Raw genomic sequence first — 13,761 nt, forward strand, 5'->3', positions numbered from 1 at the left:
ATTCTTCATTGCAGAAGAAGGAAGCTTATTCTCCTTGTCTGGTGACAACATTTTTTTCTCATCCATTGCCACGGCCTTAATATCAATCATGGAAACACACCCACGAAGCTTATTCTCCTTGTCCTCTGGTGACAACATTCTTTTGTCATCCACCGCTGAAACATTTCGATTCTGCATCGACGCCTTTCTCTTGTAGCGGCTTTTGACATAGTCCTCTAGAATATAAACGTCCGTAGCAAGATCCATGCAGCTTATTATTTATGTATCTCAAATAACGAAAGCTACCAGAACACTTGGAGAAAAAAACACAGAAAGTTCTGATCAATTATCTCAATCAACGACTAGTGATGAAATCAAATAAAGTACTTGAGCCAAGAATTTGTAGAAAATAGAAAGTAAAACTTGCGGGCTGGAAAATGTGAGGGTGACCATATGGAATTTATAGTGTTCATCTATCCAACCTACTCTTTTCTTCCGTGTTTCACGTTGAAGTGAGAAAGCCCTACAACTCTTCCGCGATTGAAGTTGAGTGAGAAATCCAAGATTCGTGTCCACACGGGTTGTGTTTTCTTGCTTTTCATAAAATTTTTGTGAAGCAACATTATCTCGAAGGGAACAAATTAGAATTTTAGTTTTTGAGAACTCTTTGAGGTTGTGATTCTATGTATTGGTTCCAGTGTTTTTGGTTTCATCTTTGTTAATTACGCCGTAAGGCGTTCCCCTCTGAAATCAACTTTTCTCTCTGCCTACGTGTCATTACTGTGCACCATTAGATGATATGTTAGACGATTGAGCCATCTTGAGTTGTTGGATCAGCTGCAACTCCTTAACTGCCTGAGCAGCGCATCGGCTTCGTCTCCTTGGGTACTGTATCGACGGCGGGGAGAAGATGCTGGTGTACAAGTATATGCCCCAGGGGCCACTGAGTCTGCATCTGTTTGAATGGGCGGCAGCCGGGCTGAGGCCGCTAGAATGGAAACAGAGGCTTAGCTTTGCCCTCGATGTCGCCCGCGGAGTTGAGTACCTGCACAGCCTTGCACGGACGAGCTTCATTCACAGAGATCTGAAGCCCTCTAATATCCTTCTGGGCGACGACATGAGGGCCAAGGTCTATAACTATTTTAGGATTAGACAGGTACTCTCATTTGTTTTTGGGTCGTTTTTCTGGATGGGAAATATGAGTTTTCCAAAAAAAAATACTTTCAATCGGTTTTTGATTGTGGAATCATCGGTATTATGTCTGGAATTTTCAGCAAATGCACCAACAGGCTCATGAAAGTGGAGATTCTCCTGCCATACCTATAACAGTGAGGCAGTTAGAAGCTATTATTCGATTAAGCGAGTCCATTGCAAAGATGCAATTGTGAGTAGTCCCAGCATTATTTTGTAATTTTTCAATGTATGCATTATTGTTAATCAAAGTCAATCGATTTCCTTAGTCAGATTGCATCTGAAAAATTGAAAATATTGTTTTTAATGCAGGTCAACTGTAGCAACAGAGGAACATGTCACAGAAGCTTTGAGGCTTTTCAATGTTTCTACTATGGATGCTGCACGCTCTGGCATTGCTGAACAAATAAGTTTGACACCAGAAATGAGAAGTGAAATTCAGGTACGCGTCTCATCTAATCTAGCAAGTAAGAACAGCTATATTTGTGGATTCTTTCTTCAAACCAAAAGCCTGCTATGCTTGCGAACTATGTCATGGTCTTTGATTTGCAACAATAAAGAAAATTGATGGTTGCTCATGCTAGTGCCACATGCTTGTAACAGCAAGTTGAGACACAGATAAAGAGACGGATGGGAATCGGCATCAACGTATCTGAGAGGCGTCTGATTGATGATATGGTCAGAATGGGGTTGAATGAATCAACTGTAAGAATTACAACACTCATTATATTGCTGAGTTTCGGCAGTGACTATTTTATTATTATAATTTTCCAATGTCAGTACATGTTACTTCTATAATTAGTTTTGTTAGCTAGCTCAATATTGGAGTTATATTGCTTACCCGTAGATCATTTTATGGGTAGTTTGCGCAACAGGCAATGTATATCACGGGGAGAAATGGCTTTTGTCACCTATAGAACCTTGCTAATGATGTTGTTTACAGCCTCTCTTAAGTAATGATATGATAGGTTGTTTACAGCTTCTCTGAAGTAATGATATCATAGCCATGGTTTTCACCAAGTGGGCTGATTTGTTCATTTCAGGTTCGAAGAGCTCTCCTTATCATGCATCAAAGGGATGAAGTGGAATACAAGAGAGAAAGGCGTGTCATAGTTCGCAAAGTGTAAAGTTAAAGATGAGTGATCTGATACTGTTAGGACCCTAACAGAGGGCCGCGGCTAGGCAGTGCCAGTTTTGTGTAAAGTTTATTTTCTTCAACAGGCATCCTTCCAAAAGGCTTTTCTATAATGGTCTCGACACAAGAGGCAGTTTTATTATGATAAATATCGTGGTAAAGTCATGCTTACGAGGTCCCTCCTCCCAAATCAAGTCATGCTTACGAGGTCCCTCCTCCCAAACCAAGTCATGCTTACGAGGTCCCTCCTCCGACTCTTACAAGGGTTCCCTACATTCCAGCTCCCACAGGAAAACCCCACCCCTCTTCTCCTCCACCAGTCCACAAACTCCCCACACCTCCCAAATATGTTTACCCTGCTCCTCCTCCTCGCTATTAGACTCTGCAACTAGTCAAACAAGTATGCATTTTCACATAAGTTTTCTCTGCTACTTTCTTTCCACTGTTACATGCATTTCAATTTCTTATGGTTTGTTTTATAGGATGGATCTCAGTTCACCATTTTCTGATCACCATTTTCTGATGTTGCTCTCAGTGAATCACACAGATAGGTAGAGTATGAGAGTTTAGTTTCGAAAATCTGGTTTAATAGTTAAGTGGAGAGGTTTGGTCTTCAAGATTTCTATGGTTCAATTCTGAACAAAACTATGTACTACAGATATTCCAAGTGCTACCTCTTCAACTGAGCTGGAAAAAAATTAGAATATGACAGCAACTCTTACAAGAGACTGCGAAGTGTCAATCACACATGAGTTAAGATTAGTATCTTTGTTCTTAGCAAGTTTGAGTCTATGTAATCACTTAGCTTTAAGTATTTGAATCAATGCAATTTACTGAGCAACAGTTCATATCAGAATTTGTGTTATTATTGTGCAGTTTCCTCCTCTGTCCATCTATTGGATTTTGTCATTACCAAAAAGTTGAATATAAATATGTGAGCTACCAACACTCTTGTTTGAAAAGCTGAAAGTTGCGTACAAGTATATGTTTCCAATCCATTTTGAGTTTCTTATATTCTTCTGCATAGGAAGAAGAGACAATGTGTCAGCTGTTGGTTCTATGCCATTGCATCTGCTAGGTACTGGATACCTATTGCTGTTATTTATCAGAACGTTAAAGAAAATGTTCACTGTTCTGTCCTTCTGAAGTTGATCCTTCGTTTCTCTGTGACATTGCCATTTTGTTTTTGAAATTTACATGTCATTATGCGCGTTGATGCTGCGCAGAAATTTTCATATAATGTTAATCAGTCCATTAAAATATGTTGGAAAATAATAGAGACGATATAAGTCAGTCCAATAAAGACAATGTAAATATAGTTTGAAAAAGTTCATACAGGGTAAATTGTATGCAAAGCTGCTCATAAAGAAAAATCAGGATCTCTTTCATGCGAAATGGATTGTTATTCTAGTAAAAGTGTTAAATATTTTTTATTCATTTCACTTATTATTCAAATTTGTTTCGAACTTGCATGTATGTATAAATTTAACTTATATGTATATATAAATTTGTTTATTAAAACGTCAATAGTGTACGAGGATACAAACAATATGATAACAAATCTCATCACTAACTCATCCCCACCTGTTTATTTCTATGCATTTTCATTCTCACTCTAGTTACGTCGTAAGGCGTTCCCTCTGAAACGAACTCCCCTCCATGCAACCGTGTCTCGACGTGGGCCGTTAAATGGATTGTTAGACGATTAAATAATCTCCAGCCAGAACATTCTGATCAGTGAAGAGTCGCACGCCCTGAGGTCTGAAGCGACAGAGGGAAATTTTATGGGTATATCGAAGTGGGTGGCGGTATTCAGACCATTTTTGGTTTGGATTCTCAGATTTTTGGAACCGAATCCCCAGTTTGCATATTTTTTTATCTACTTCCTGTTTTATGATTCTGGTTCTCACATTTTCGTATCTCTGTCTTCTCGTCTGATTTGGGTCAGCAGCGTTTTTTGCTGTGGGAAGAAAACTTCTGAAGATGAAGATCAAGCGTGGGTGCGGGGTTAACAGTTTTTTGAATTCATAGAAGATACTCTTATTCCTTGTAGCCTCCATTAATCCCGACATATTTATAGTCGAAAATGGTATTGATTGTAGGAGCAGGGGTGCTGGGATTGACCTACACTTTCATGAAGACTGGATGGCCCTCAGGCCTTATTGTACTGGCACTGGTGGCATGCATTGCCTATTATGGCATGACGCTGTTGGTGTGGTCTAAGAGGGCCCTCAAAAGGCAAGGATTTCAGAAAATATAGCTTTGGAGATCTGGGCTTTGCTGTTTATGGAAGTACAGGGAAAGCCATGGTGGATTTTATGGTGGTCCTCTGCATGGAAGGAGTTTGTGTGGGTTATCGCATATTCATAGGGAATACTCTGTCTTACGTGTTTATTACGCCGTAAGGCATTCCCCTCTGAAATCAACTTTGCTCTCTGCCTACGTGTCATTACTTTGCACCATTAGATGATATGTTAGACGATTGAGCCATCTTGAATCGTTGGATCATGTTGAGATAGCTGCAACTCCTTAACTGCCTGAGCAGCGCATCGGCTTCGTCTCCTTGGGTCTTGTATCGACGGCGAGGAGAAGATGCTGGTGTACGAGTATATGCCCCAGGGGCCGCTGAGTCTGCATCTGTTTGAATGGGCAGCGGCCGAGCTAAGGCCACTAGAATGGAAACAGAGGCTTAGCTTTGCCCTCGATGTCGCCCGTGAAGTTGAGTACCTGCACAACCTTGCACGGACGAGCTTCATTCACAGAGATCTGAAGCCCTCTAATATCCTTCTGGGCGACGACATGAGGGCCAAGGTCTCGGATTTCGATTTGGTCAAGCTGGCCCCTGATGGAAAGTTTTCTGTTGAAACCAGGCTAGCCGACACTTTTGGTTATCTGGCCCCTGAATACGCAGGTACGCATGGAATCACTCCATTTCATTCCATTGCCCTCGATGTCGCCCGCGGAGTTGAGTACCTACACAGCCTTGCACAGACGAGCTTCATTCACAGAGATCTGAAGCCCTCTAATATCCTTCTGGGCGACGACATGAGGGCCAAGGTCTCGGATTTCGAGTTGGTCAAGCTGGCCCCTGATGGAAAGTTTTCTGCTGAAACCAGGCTGGCCGACACTTTTGGTTATCTGGCCCTTGAATACGCAGGTACACATGGAATCACTCCATTTCATTCCATTGCCCTCGATGTTGCCCGCGGAGTTGAGTACCTACACAGCCTTGCACAGACGAGCTTCATTCACAGAGATCTGAAGCCCTCTAATATTCTTCTGGGCGACGACATGAGGGCCAAGGTCTCGGATTTCGAGTTGGTCAAGCTGGCCCCTGATGGAAAGTTTTCTGTTGAAACCAGGCTGGCCGGCACTTTTGGTTATCTGGGCCCTGAATACGCAGGTAAGCATGGAATCACTCCATTTCATTCCATCAATCTAGCTTTGTTGGAATTTAGTAGCTTTGTTTTGTTTCATTCCATCAATTTAGGTTTGTTGGAATTCACTAGCTTTGATTTGTTTGAATTCATTAACTTAAGTCTCATTGAGTTGATTCGGAATGCAATGATTTCATTCAACCAGGGAGATTCTTCAGTCTCCCTGGTTGAATGAACTCATTGCATTCCGAATCAACTCAATGAATCTTAGCAATGGTGTAACGCCCGTGTCTGATTTGTCGGAGGACTATTCGCTAACCTTTGATGGTGAAAAACCATCTTTGTCCTGCACTGTTCTTGATTCAAACTGGATATTGACTTAACTTGTTCCATATGCCTGGTGAGTTCATATAGTATTATTAGAGCACATATAAATGTAATGCACTATGATGAAAGTACTCTGTTAAGTTAATTAACCATTTTCACTGTAGCCCACCTGTTTGATTTATAGCAGCATCGTTTAGCAATGGTATTTTGATGTACAAGACTGTTATCTGTAGTTTAAGGAAGAAGGACCAATGGTACTTTGATGTACAAGATCGTTTTCTGTAGTTTAAGCCTTAAGGAAGAAGGACGAATTGAAGACCGAGGATAGTAATAACCAGACTAGAAACTTGGGAGGAAATGCCTGAGAAGGGTAGTCTTCTAGAACAAGACAAAAACTTTGTCTAAATGAATAAGTTCCCACCAATGACATTTTATTAAGATAAGCGACACTGTAGACTGTGCTGTCTCACGGTGCCAGGTAAATACGAATAATGCAATATTGCCGTAGAACTCAAGATAGTGGTATGGAGCTCATGAACCGTAACCCCAACTCTCATGGTTGCAATAGAACCGACAACCTGATTAAGAGACGTGTTTCTTATACCATCCTTATATGAATCTGCATTATTGAAGTGAAGTTAAACAGCCTTATGAATCTGCATTATTGAAGTAAAGTACATAGCTTGAATAAATAGGAACAATTTTTTGTACCATACTTGTCCTCATTCCTGCCCTTTGTATAGCTCTGTGAGAGAAAAAGAATCCCAACTTCGCATGATCACAGTAAAGCCCACAACCTGAATAAAAGACCTGTTTCTTGTACCGTTCTTTCATAAATCTGCATTATTGCAGTAAAGCCCACAACTTGAAAAAAGTGCATATTTCTTGTACCATCCGTGCCCTCATTCCTTTTTATTTTATTCTTGATCTGTAGGTAAAAAGGAACCCCAACTCCACATTACTGCAGTAAAGCCCACAACTTGAATAAAATACCTGCTTCTTGTACCATTCGTCCTTAATTTTCTCTTGTTTTTTGATGCATGGTGAGTTGTAAACCTCAACTCTGCATTATTGCAGTAAAGCCCACAGCCTGAGTAACTTAATAAGACACCTATTTCTTGTACCATTTATGTCTTCATTTCTCTCATTTTTAGATTTATGAAACCCAACTCCACATGATCTCGGTAGGGTTCACAAACTGAATAAGAGACTGTTTCTTACACCACCATTGTCACTTAACATGTGGTCATGGTCATCAAACTCAACTAAATAATACACAAGATTAAGGCTTTATGCCTCCAGGGTTTGAATGTGGGTCATTATTGTGGGTCATTATTGTGGCTACGAGGGTTGCCTCTTATTGGTTCAGTTCTTGAGATGCACTGACCCACCTTGTAGTGTAAGGGTTGCCCTTTTGCATTTTACATATTTGCACTAAACGTGAATAGTTTGAATGTATCTGTTTATTTTTCTACTTTGAGTATCCAATCAGATAATGATATCAATACTTGAAAATTGTGGAAGACTAGCTTCTGCGTTTGGTCTGTTTATTGTGTGTCCTTTGGCTGTATTTGGAATTTGTGAATGAATATATTGTGCATTGGCTCCAACGAGTAGAGCTTTGACGAAATAATGTCACTGATGTTCATTAATTTCAGTTTGTATATTCAAATTTCAGAGAACTTACATGCCACATAGTTTCAAATTCAAGATTTTCCTTCTTTCGAATCTCGTTTCATTGAAGATGTTTGTTTGTTATTTTATATTATATTGAACAAAAATAAATGCTAATTTTTTTTAATGGTTAAAAAATCAAGGCGAGTATGTATTTATATTAATTTATTTTCACGACCTTTTTTGGTATTTTTTCTGAATAGCAAGTGGTTTTTTTTTCCTTTATCAATCTATGCACAGATTTCTCCCACCTGGAACAGTGTACACAGTTATCCCACCCTAAACTGCAATAACATATGTGTGCAACTATTTACAAATTAGCAATGGAATTAAGAATTCTGGCAAATTCATGGAATTTGATTTAGAAATATAAAAATTTATTAGAAATATTTAAAAATGGTATTAGAGAGTTGATTTTTATCTACTATTACACAAATCTGCACCCTCTAGCACAAAATCCTTACAAGGTACTGAGCTTAAGTGTAACATGGAAGAGTTGTCATTATCACCTAGAGATATACTTCCTTTCTGTTAAGTTTAGCCGAATTGAACTTCTATACATATGCAAAGTGTGAAATGTATATGGTTTATAACATATCATCCGTGAACAAAAGATTTATCAGGCCAGAAACTGGTTTTGGTGTGCAAGTCCCTGGCTAATGTCATAGTATCCTTCCTCATTTTGTTACTAACATTGTAAACGGTTTCAGTGCCATGCCACATGGGCGATCCTTGGTTTGTGGCTGTTTTCTATGTGATATTTCAGGTGATCTTACTAGAGTGGCATAACTGGATGTCTCTATTTTGGGATTATTGTGTGTATCTTAACATTGTTGTTGGGATTATTTCTTTGAAGAATTTCCAACTTCAAAAGAAGTCAAAATGGCACAAGTATTTTTTGTTTTGGTAATTCTCTAACATTTGTACCTCACTCTGCTGCAGTGGGATTATATTAGAATATCTGAAAACAAATATCTAAACATTTTAATACTCACAATAAATTCCATTGTAGACCTTGATGTTCTCCCTGTGTTTTATACATTATCCTATGTTAAAATGTCTATTAAGTATCTAATAGAGATGCGAGGAAGGAATTACCGAGAGAAGTTGCAAGTGGGTTAATGTAATGGTTAGAAATTCACAAATTGCCTGTGGAGCTCCCAAGTCACCATGACATCATGGTTGCTGAAGGAGCACATAGTTACATTTGAGCATTTTTCTTTACTGAATCAGACTCAAAATCAGACATATTAGAGCACGGTTCTTACAATTCCTCTATTAATTACAACAACCATTGCTTTGGCAGTGGACTGCCTGCCCCTCCTCCTGCTTATCAGTCTTCTTTTATACATTAGGTAGGTACGGTGCTTATCTTAGCATGGTCAAGCAAGTTGTGAAATGTATATGATTTATAACATATCATCCATGAACAAAAGATTTATCGGGCCAGAAACTGGTTTTGGGTTTTGGTGTGCAAGTCCCTGGCTAATGTCATAGTCTCAATAGTCACTGTTAGACACGTCACCATTCACACTGGCTTTGACACCTTCAAACCTTGCTATACTTCAATTCGTTCTATTATTATAATAAAGTATTATTGTTTGTACTATTCAATTTTTCCTGGTAAAAATAGTAGTGGACTACATTCCATACATTGCAATTTCATACTGACCTAACTCAACATAAATCTCAGGGCCATATATGCACTTCACGTGTATTGCTTGTACTACCAGATTTAGGTTCCTTTGTCCTTCTCTATCAATCTCATTTCAATAAATTATAAATTACATACATTCATTGACGCAGTTTTAGAAAGGGTTTCCCCTGCATATTGGGCTCACATGAATAAATGAGACAGAGCAGGCTCGACTGGGGTGACCTTGCAACACATTCACAGGACTAATGGAGAGATCAAGAGTTTAGAGTAATGTGGATGTGTTCCCAGGTCGCCCCAATCGAAACCTCCTCTGCTATTGCTGCTTTAATGGTGTCCTCCGCTTCTCCTCACTTCTTATCTCACAGCCAATATACCCAAAGGTAAGGACAGATACTATAACTGCAAGCAAGAAAGAAACAAAATCTACAACAAGCAACAATTTTTAACAGTCTCTTTCGTTTGTTTGTGATTCGTGCAGTCTCCCCTCTCCTTGATAGCAGTGCTTTGTTTTCAGGTGAGCAAATGTTGTTTATAGGGGCAACCATGGGCATTTTTATATATATCGGGAATCTGGCAGATAACAGCAAGGTTAATGGTTTGAACTTGCTCTTATTTTTAGGATTGCAAGATATTTTTAGATTCTAATAGTTTTTAAATGTGATTTTTTGGAAAGTTTTCTTATTAAATTTGTCTAAAATCTGCTAGGGATTCATTGAAATCACAAGCTGTCTAGGTGAACTCTTCACAAAGAAAGTGCCCCAGAGATTTTTGAGGGTGTTGAATCTATATATGCAATTAAAAAACCAGTTTAAACAACACAAATCAAGATTTGGCCATAAATTTTTTCACTAGGAAACTCCAAAAAATCTCATTTAAAGACATTGGCTCTACCTATCTGTTATGTAGAATCTGCATTTAATAGCGACCTTGGCCCTCATTTCTAAAAATATTCTTGTTTCTTTGATTGAGAAAATTGTATGTCACAACTAGCATAATTCAATTGCAGTAAGTTGTTTGTTACTGAATCCTTCTATGCTATCAAAATCTACAAATACAATTACAGCCAAATTATTTGTTTACTTTCATGATCTCGCAGAAATCAGGATGCAGTATATGTTTATTGCTGAATCCAGCTATACCATCACAATCTAGAGTTTTAATCAAATTGTTTGTTTGTTCCATGAAATTGTATATGAAACCCACAGTGCATAATCAGGGTGAAGTAGATATTTGTTACTGAGTCCATTAGTGCTAATCAGGCTCTACAATTCCAATCCATTTAATCATAAATTTCAACAAAAATTGGTCCACCATGTATGTGGATCAATCATTAGTCAGTAACCCTACTCCTCAGGAGCCAACGTGCTTTCAAGGGTTGCAGTTTAATGCACATGCTACATAGGAGATAGGTGCTGCCACGGTGTTCAGCCATGGGATGTTCAGCTCACAACTTACTTTCTCTGCCAACGGGCCATGGTGCCTTGTAATGGGACATTGATGCTTGAAAGGCCTCATTCAATCAAATATGCAGGGAAATATGGAAGGAGGAGTGGCAGCAATCTGACTATCTGAGTTCAAGTCCTAAAATTGAAAAAATCTCGAAATTAGTCTTTCTCCGAAGAATTTTCAACTTCAAAAGAAGTCAAAATGGCACAAGTATTTTTTGTTTTAGGAACTCTCCAACATTTGTACCTCACTCTGCTGTAGTGGGATTATATTAGAATATCTGAAAACAAATATCTAAACATTTTAATACTCACAATAAATTCCATTGTACACCTTGATGTTCTCCCTGTGTTTTATACATTATCCTATGTTAAAATGTCTATTAAGTGTCTAATAGAGATGCGAGGAAAGAATTACCGAGAGAAGTTGCAAGTGGGTTAATGTAATGGTTAGAAATTCACAAATTTCCTGTGGAGCTCCCAAGTCACCATGACATCATGGTTGCTGAAGGAGCACATAGTTACATTTGAGCATTTTTCTTTACTGACTCAGACTCAAAATCAGACATATTAGAGCACGGTTCTTACAATTCCTCTACTAATTATAGCAACCATCGCTTTGGCAGTGGACTGCCTGCCCCTCCTCCTGCTTATCAGTCTTCTTTTATACATTAGGTAGGTACGGTGCTTATCTTGCCGTGGTCAAGCAAGTTGTGAAATGTATATGATTTATAACATATCATCCATGAACAAAAGATTTATCGGGCCAGAAACTGGTTTTGGGTTTTGGTGTGCAAGTCCCTGGCTAATGTCATAGTCTCAATAGTCACTGTTAGACATGTCAGCATTCACACTGGCTTTGACACCTTCAAACCTTACTATACTTCAATTCGTTCTATTATTATAATAAAGTATTATTGTTTGTACTGTTCAATTTTTTCTGGTAAAAATAGTACTGGACTACATTCCATACATTGCAATTTCATACTGACCTCCCATCGTGGCAACTGTCCTTTAAACCTAAATATGGAGGAGATTAAGCCCTTCCATTCCTTCCACCGACAGTGTGTGAAACCATCTAATTTCGACCTAACTCAACATAAATCTCAGGGCCATATCTGCACTTCACGTGTACTGCGTGTACTACCAGATTTTGGTTCCTTTCTCCTTCTCTATCAATCTCATTTCAATAAATTATAAATTACAGACATTCATTGACGCAGTTTCAGAAAGGGTTTCCCCTGCATATTGGGTCACATGAATAAATGAGACAGACCAGGCTCGACTGGGGTGATCTTGCAACACATTCACAGGACTAATGGAGAGATCAAGAGTTTAGAGTAATGTGGACGTGTTCCCAGGTCGCCCCAGTCGAAACCTCCTTTGCTACTGCTGCTTTAATGGTGTCCTCCGCTTCTCTTCACTTCTTATCTCATAGCCAATATACTCAAAGGTAAGGACAGATACTATAACTCCAAGCAAGAAAGAAACAGAATCTGAAACAAGCAACAATGTTTAACAGTCTCTTTCGTTTGTTTGTGATTCGTGCAATCTCCCCTCTCTTTGATAGCAGTGCTTTGTTTTCAGGTGAGCAAATGTTGTTTATAGGGGCAACCATGGGCATTTTTATATATATCAGGAATCTGGCAGATAACAGCAAGGTTAATGGTTTGAACTTGCTCTTATTTTTAGGATTGCAAGATATTTTTAGATTCTAATAGTTTTTAAATGTGATTTTTTGGAAAGTTTTCTTATTAAATTTGTCTAAAATCTGTTGGGGATTCATTGAAATCACAAGCTCTCGAGGTGAACTCTTCACAAAGAAAGTGCCCCAAAGATTTTTGAGGGTGTTGAATCTATATATGCAATTAAAAAGCCAGTTTAAACAACACAAATCAAGATTTGGCCACAAATTTTTTCACTAGGAAACTCCAAAAAATCTCATTTAAAGACATTGGCTCTACCTATCTGTTATGTAGAATCTGCATTTAATAGCGACCTTGGCCCTCATTTCTAAAAATATTCTTGTTTCTTTGATTGAGAAAATTGTACATCACAACTGGCATAATTCAAGTGCAGTAAGTTGTTTGTTACTGAATCCTTCTATGCTATCAAAATCTACAAATACAATTACAGCCAAATTATTTGTTTACTTTCATGATCTTGCAGAAATCAGGATGCAGTATATGTTTATTGTTGAATCCAGCTATACCATCACAATCTACAGTTTTAATCAAATTGTTTGTTTGTTCCATGAAATTGTATATGAAACCCATAGTGCATAATCAGGGTGAAGTAGAGATTTGTTACTGAGTCCATCAGTGCCAATCAGGATCTACAATTTCAATCCATTTAATCATAAATTTCAACAAAAATTGGTCCACCATGTATGTGGATCAATCATTAGTTAGTAACCTTACTCCTCAGGAGCCAACGTGCTTTCAAGGGTTGCAGTTTAATGCACATGCTACATAGGAGATAGGTGTTGCCACAGTGTTCAGCCATGGGATGTTCAACTCACAACTTACTTTCTCTGCCAACGGGCCATGGTGCCTTGTAATGGTACATTGATGCTTGAAAGCCTCATTCAATCAAATCTGCAGGGAAATGTGGAAGGAGGAGTGGCAGCAATCTGACTATCTGAGTTCGAGTCCTAAAATTGAAAAAATCTCGATTGTTTTAGGAATTCTCCAACATTTGTACCTCACTCTGCTACAGTGGGATCATATTAGAATATGTGAAAACAAATATCTAAACATTTTAATTCCTTTCGTATCTAGCTTACCAATCTTCTTTGGCCCTGTTATGGCATAAAAAATATAAAATCTATTTTGGTTCATGGACCATCTTCAGCTTTTGATTGTGACCTATGTCATGTTATAGGGTATGTTTCCAAAATGGCATGTCCCTTTGTTGAAATTCCATTCCATATTAGTATTCTTTTGTCTTATCTTTAGCTTTAATCTTGTGACATCT

At 38.5% G+C, this 13,761-nt stretch overlaps 1 protein-coding gene across 1 annotated transcript; it reads left to right on the plus strand.

Moving 5' to 3' along the window:
- Window positions 1-889: 889 nt before the first annotated feature.
- On the plus strand, window positions 890-3,047 carry LOC149265368 (DNA replication licensing factor MCM5-like). The gene is made up of 5 exons (XM_089403670.1): window positions 890-1,135; window positions 1,254-1,363; window positions 1,483-1,612; window positions 1,774-1,875; window positions 2,214-3,047. The coding sequence occupies exons 1-5, from the start codon at window positions 890-892 to the stop codon at window positions 2,295-2,297; spliced, it is 672 nt and encodes a 223-aa protein (XP_089259796.1). The 3' UTR covers window positions 2,298-3,047.
- Window positions 3,048-13,761: the final 10,714 nt, after the last annotated feature.

This window comes from Pinus tabuliformis, chromosome 6 (assembly GCF_031772625.1).
Source record: "Pinus tabuliformis cultivar Carrire ecotype Pingquan chromosome 6, CPIR1, whole genome shotgun sequence".
Lineage (NCBI taxonomy): Eukaryota > Viridiplantae > Streptophyta > Pinopsida > Pinales > Pinaceae > Pinus > Pinus tabuliformis.

Bases quoted from the DNA above. Each gene is read 5' to 3' on its own strand.
- LOC149265368 (XM_089403670.1), top strand. From the start codon at position 890: ATGCTGGTGTACAAGTATATGCCCCAGGGGCCACTGAGTCTGCATCTG. The intron at 1,364-1,482 runs GTGAGTAGTCCC...TTTTTAATGCAG, and splicing joins TCCATTGCAAAGATGCAATT to GTCAACTGTAGCAACAGAGG. The intron at 1,876-2,213 runs GTAAGAATTACA...TGTTCATTTCAG, and splicing joins TGGGGTTGAATGAATCAACT to GTTCGAAGAGCTCTCCTTAT.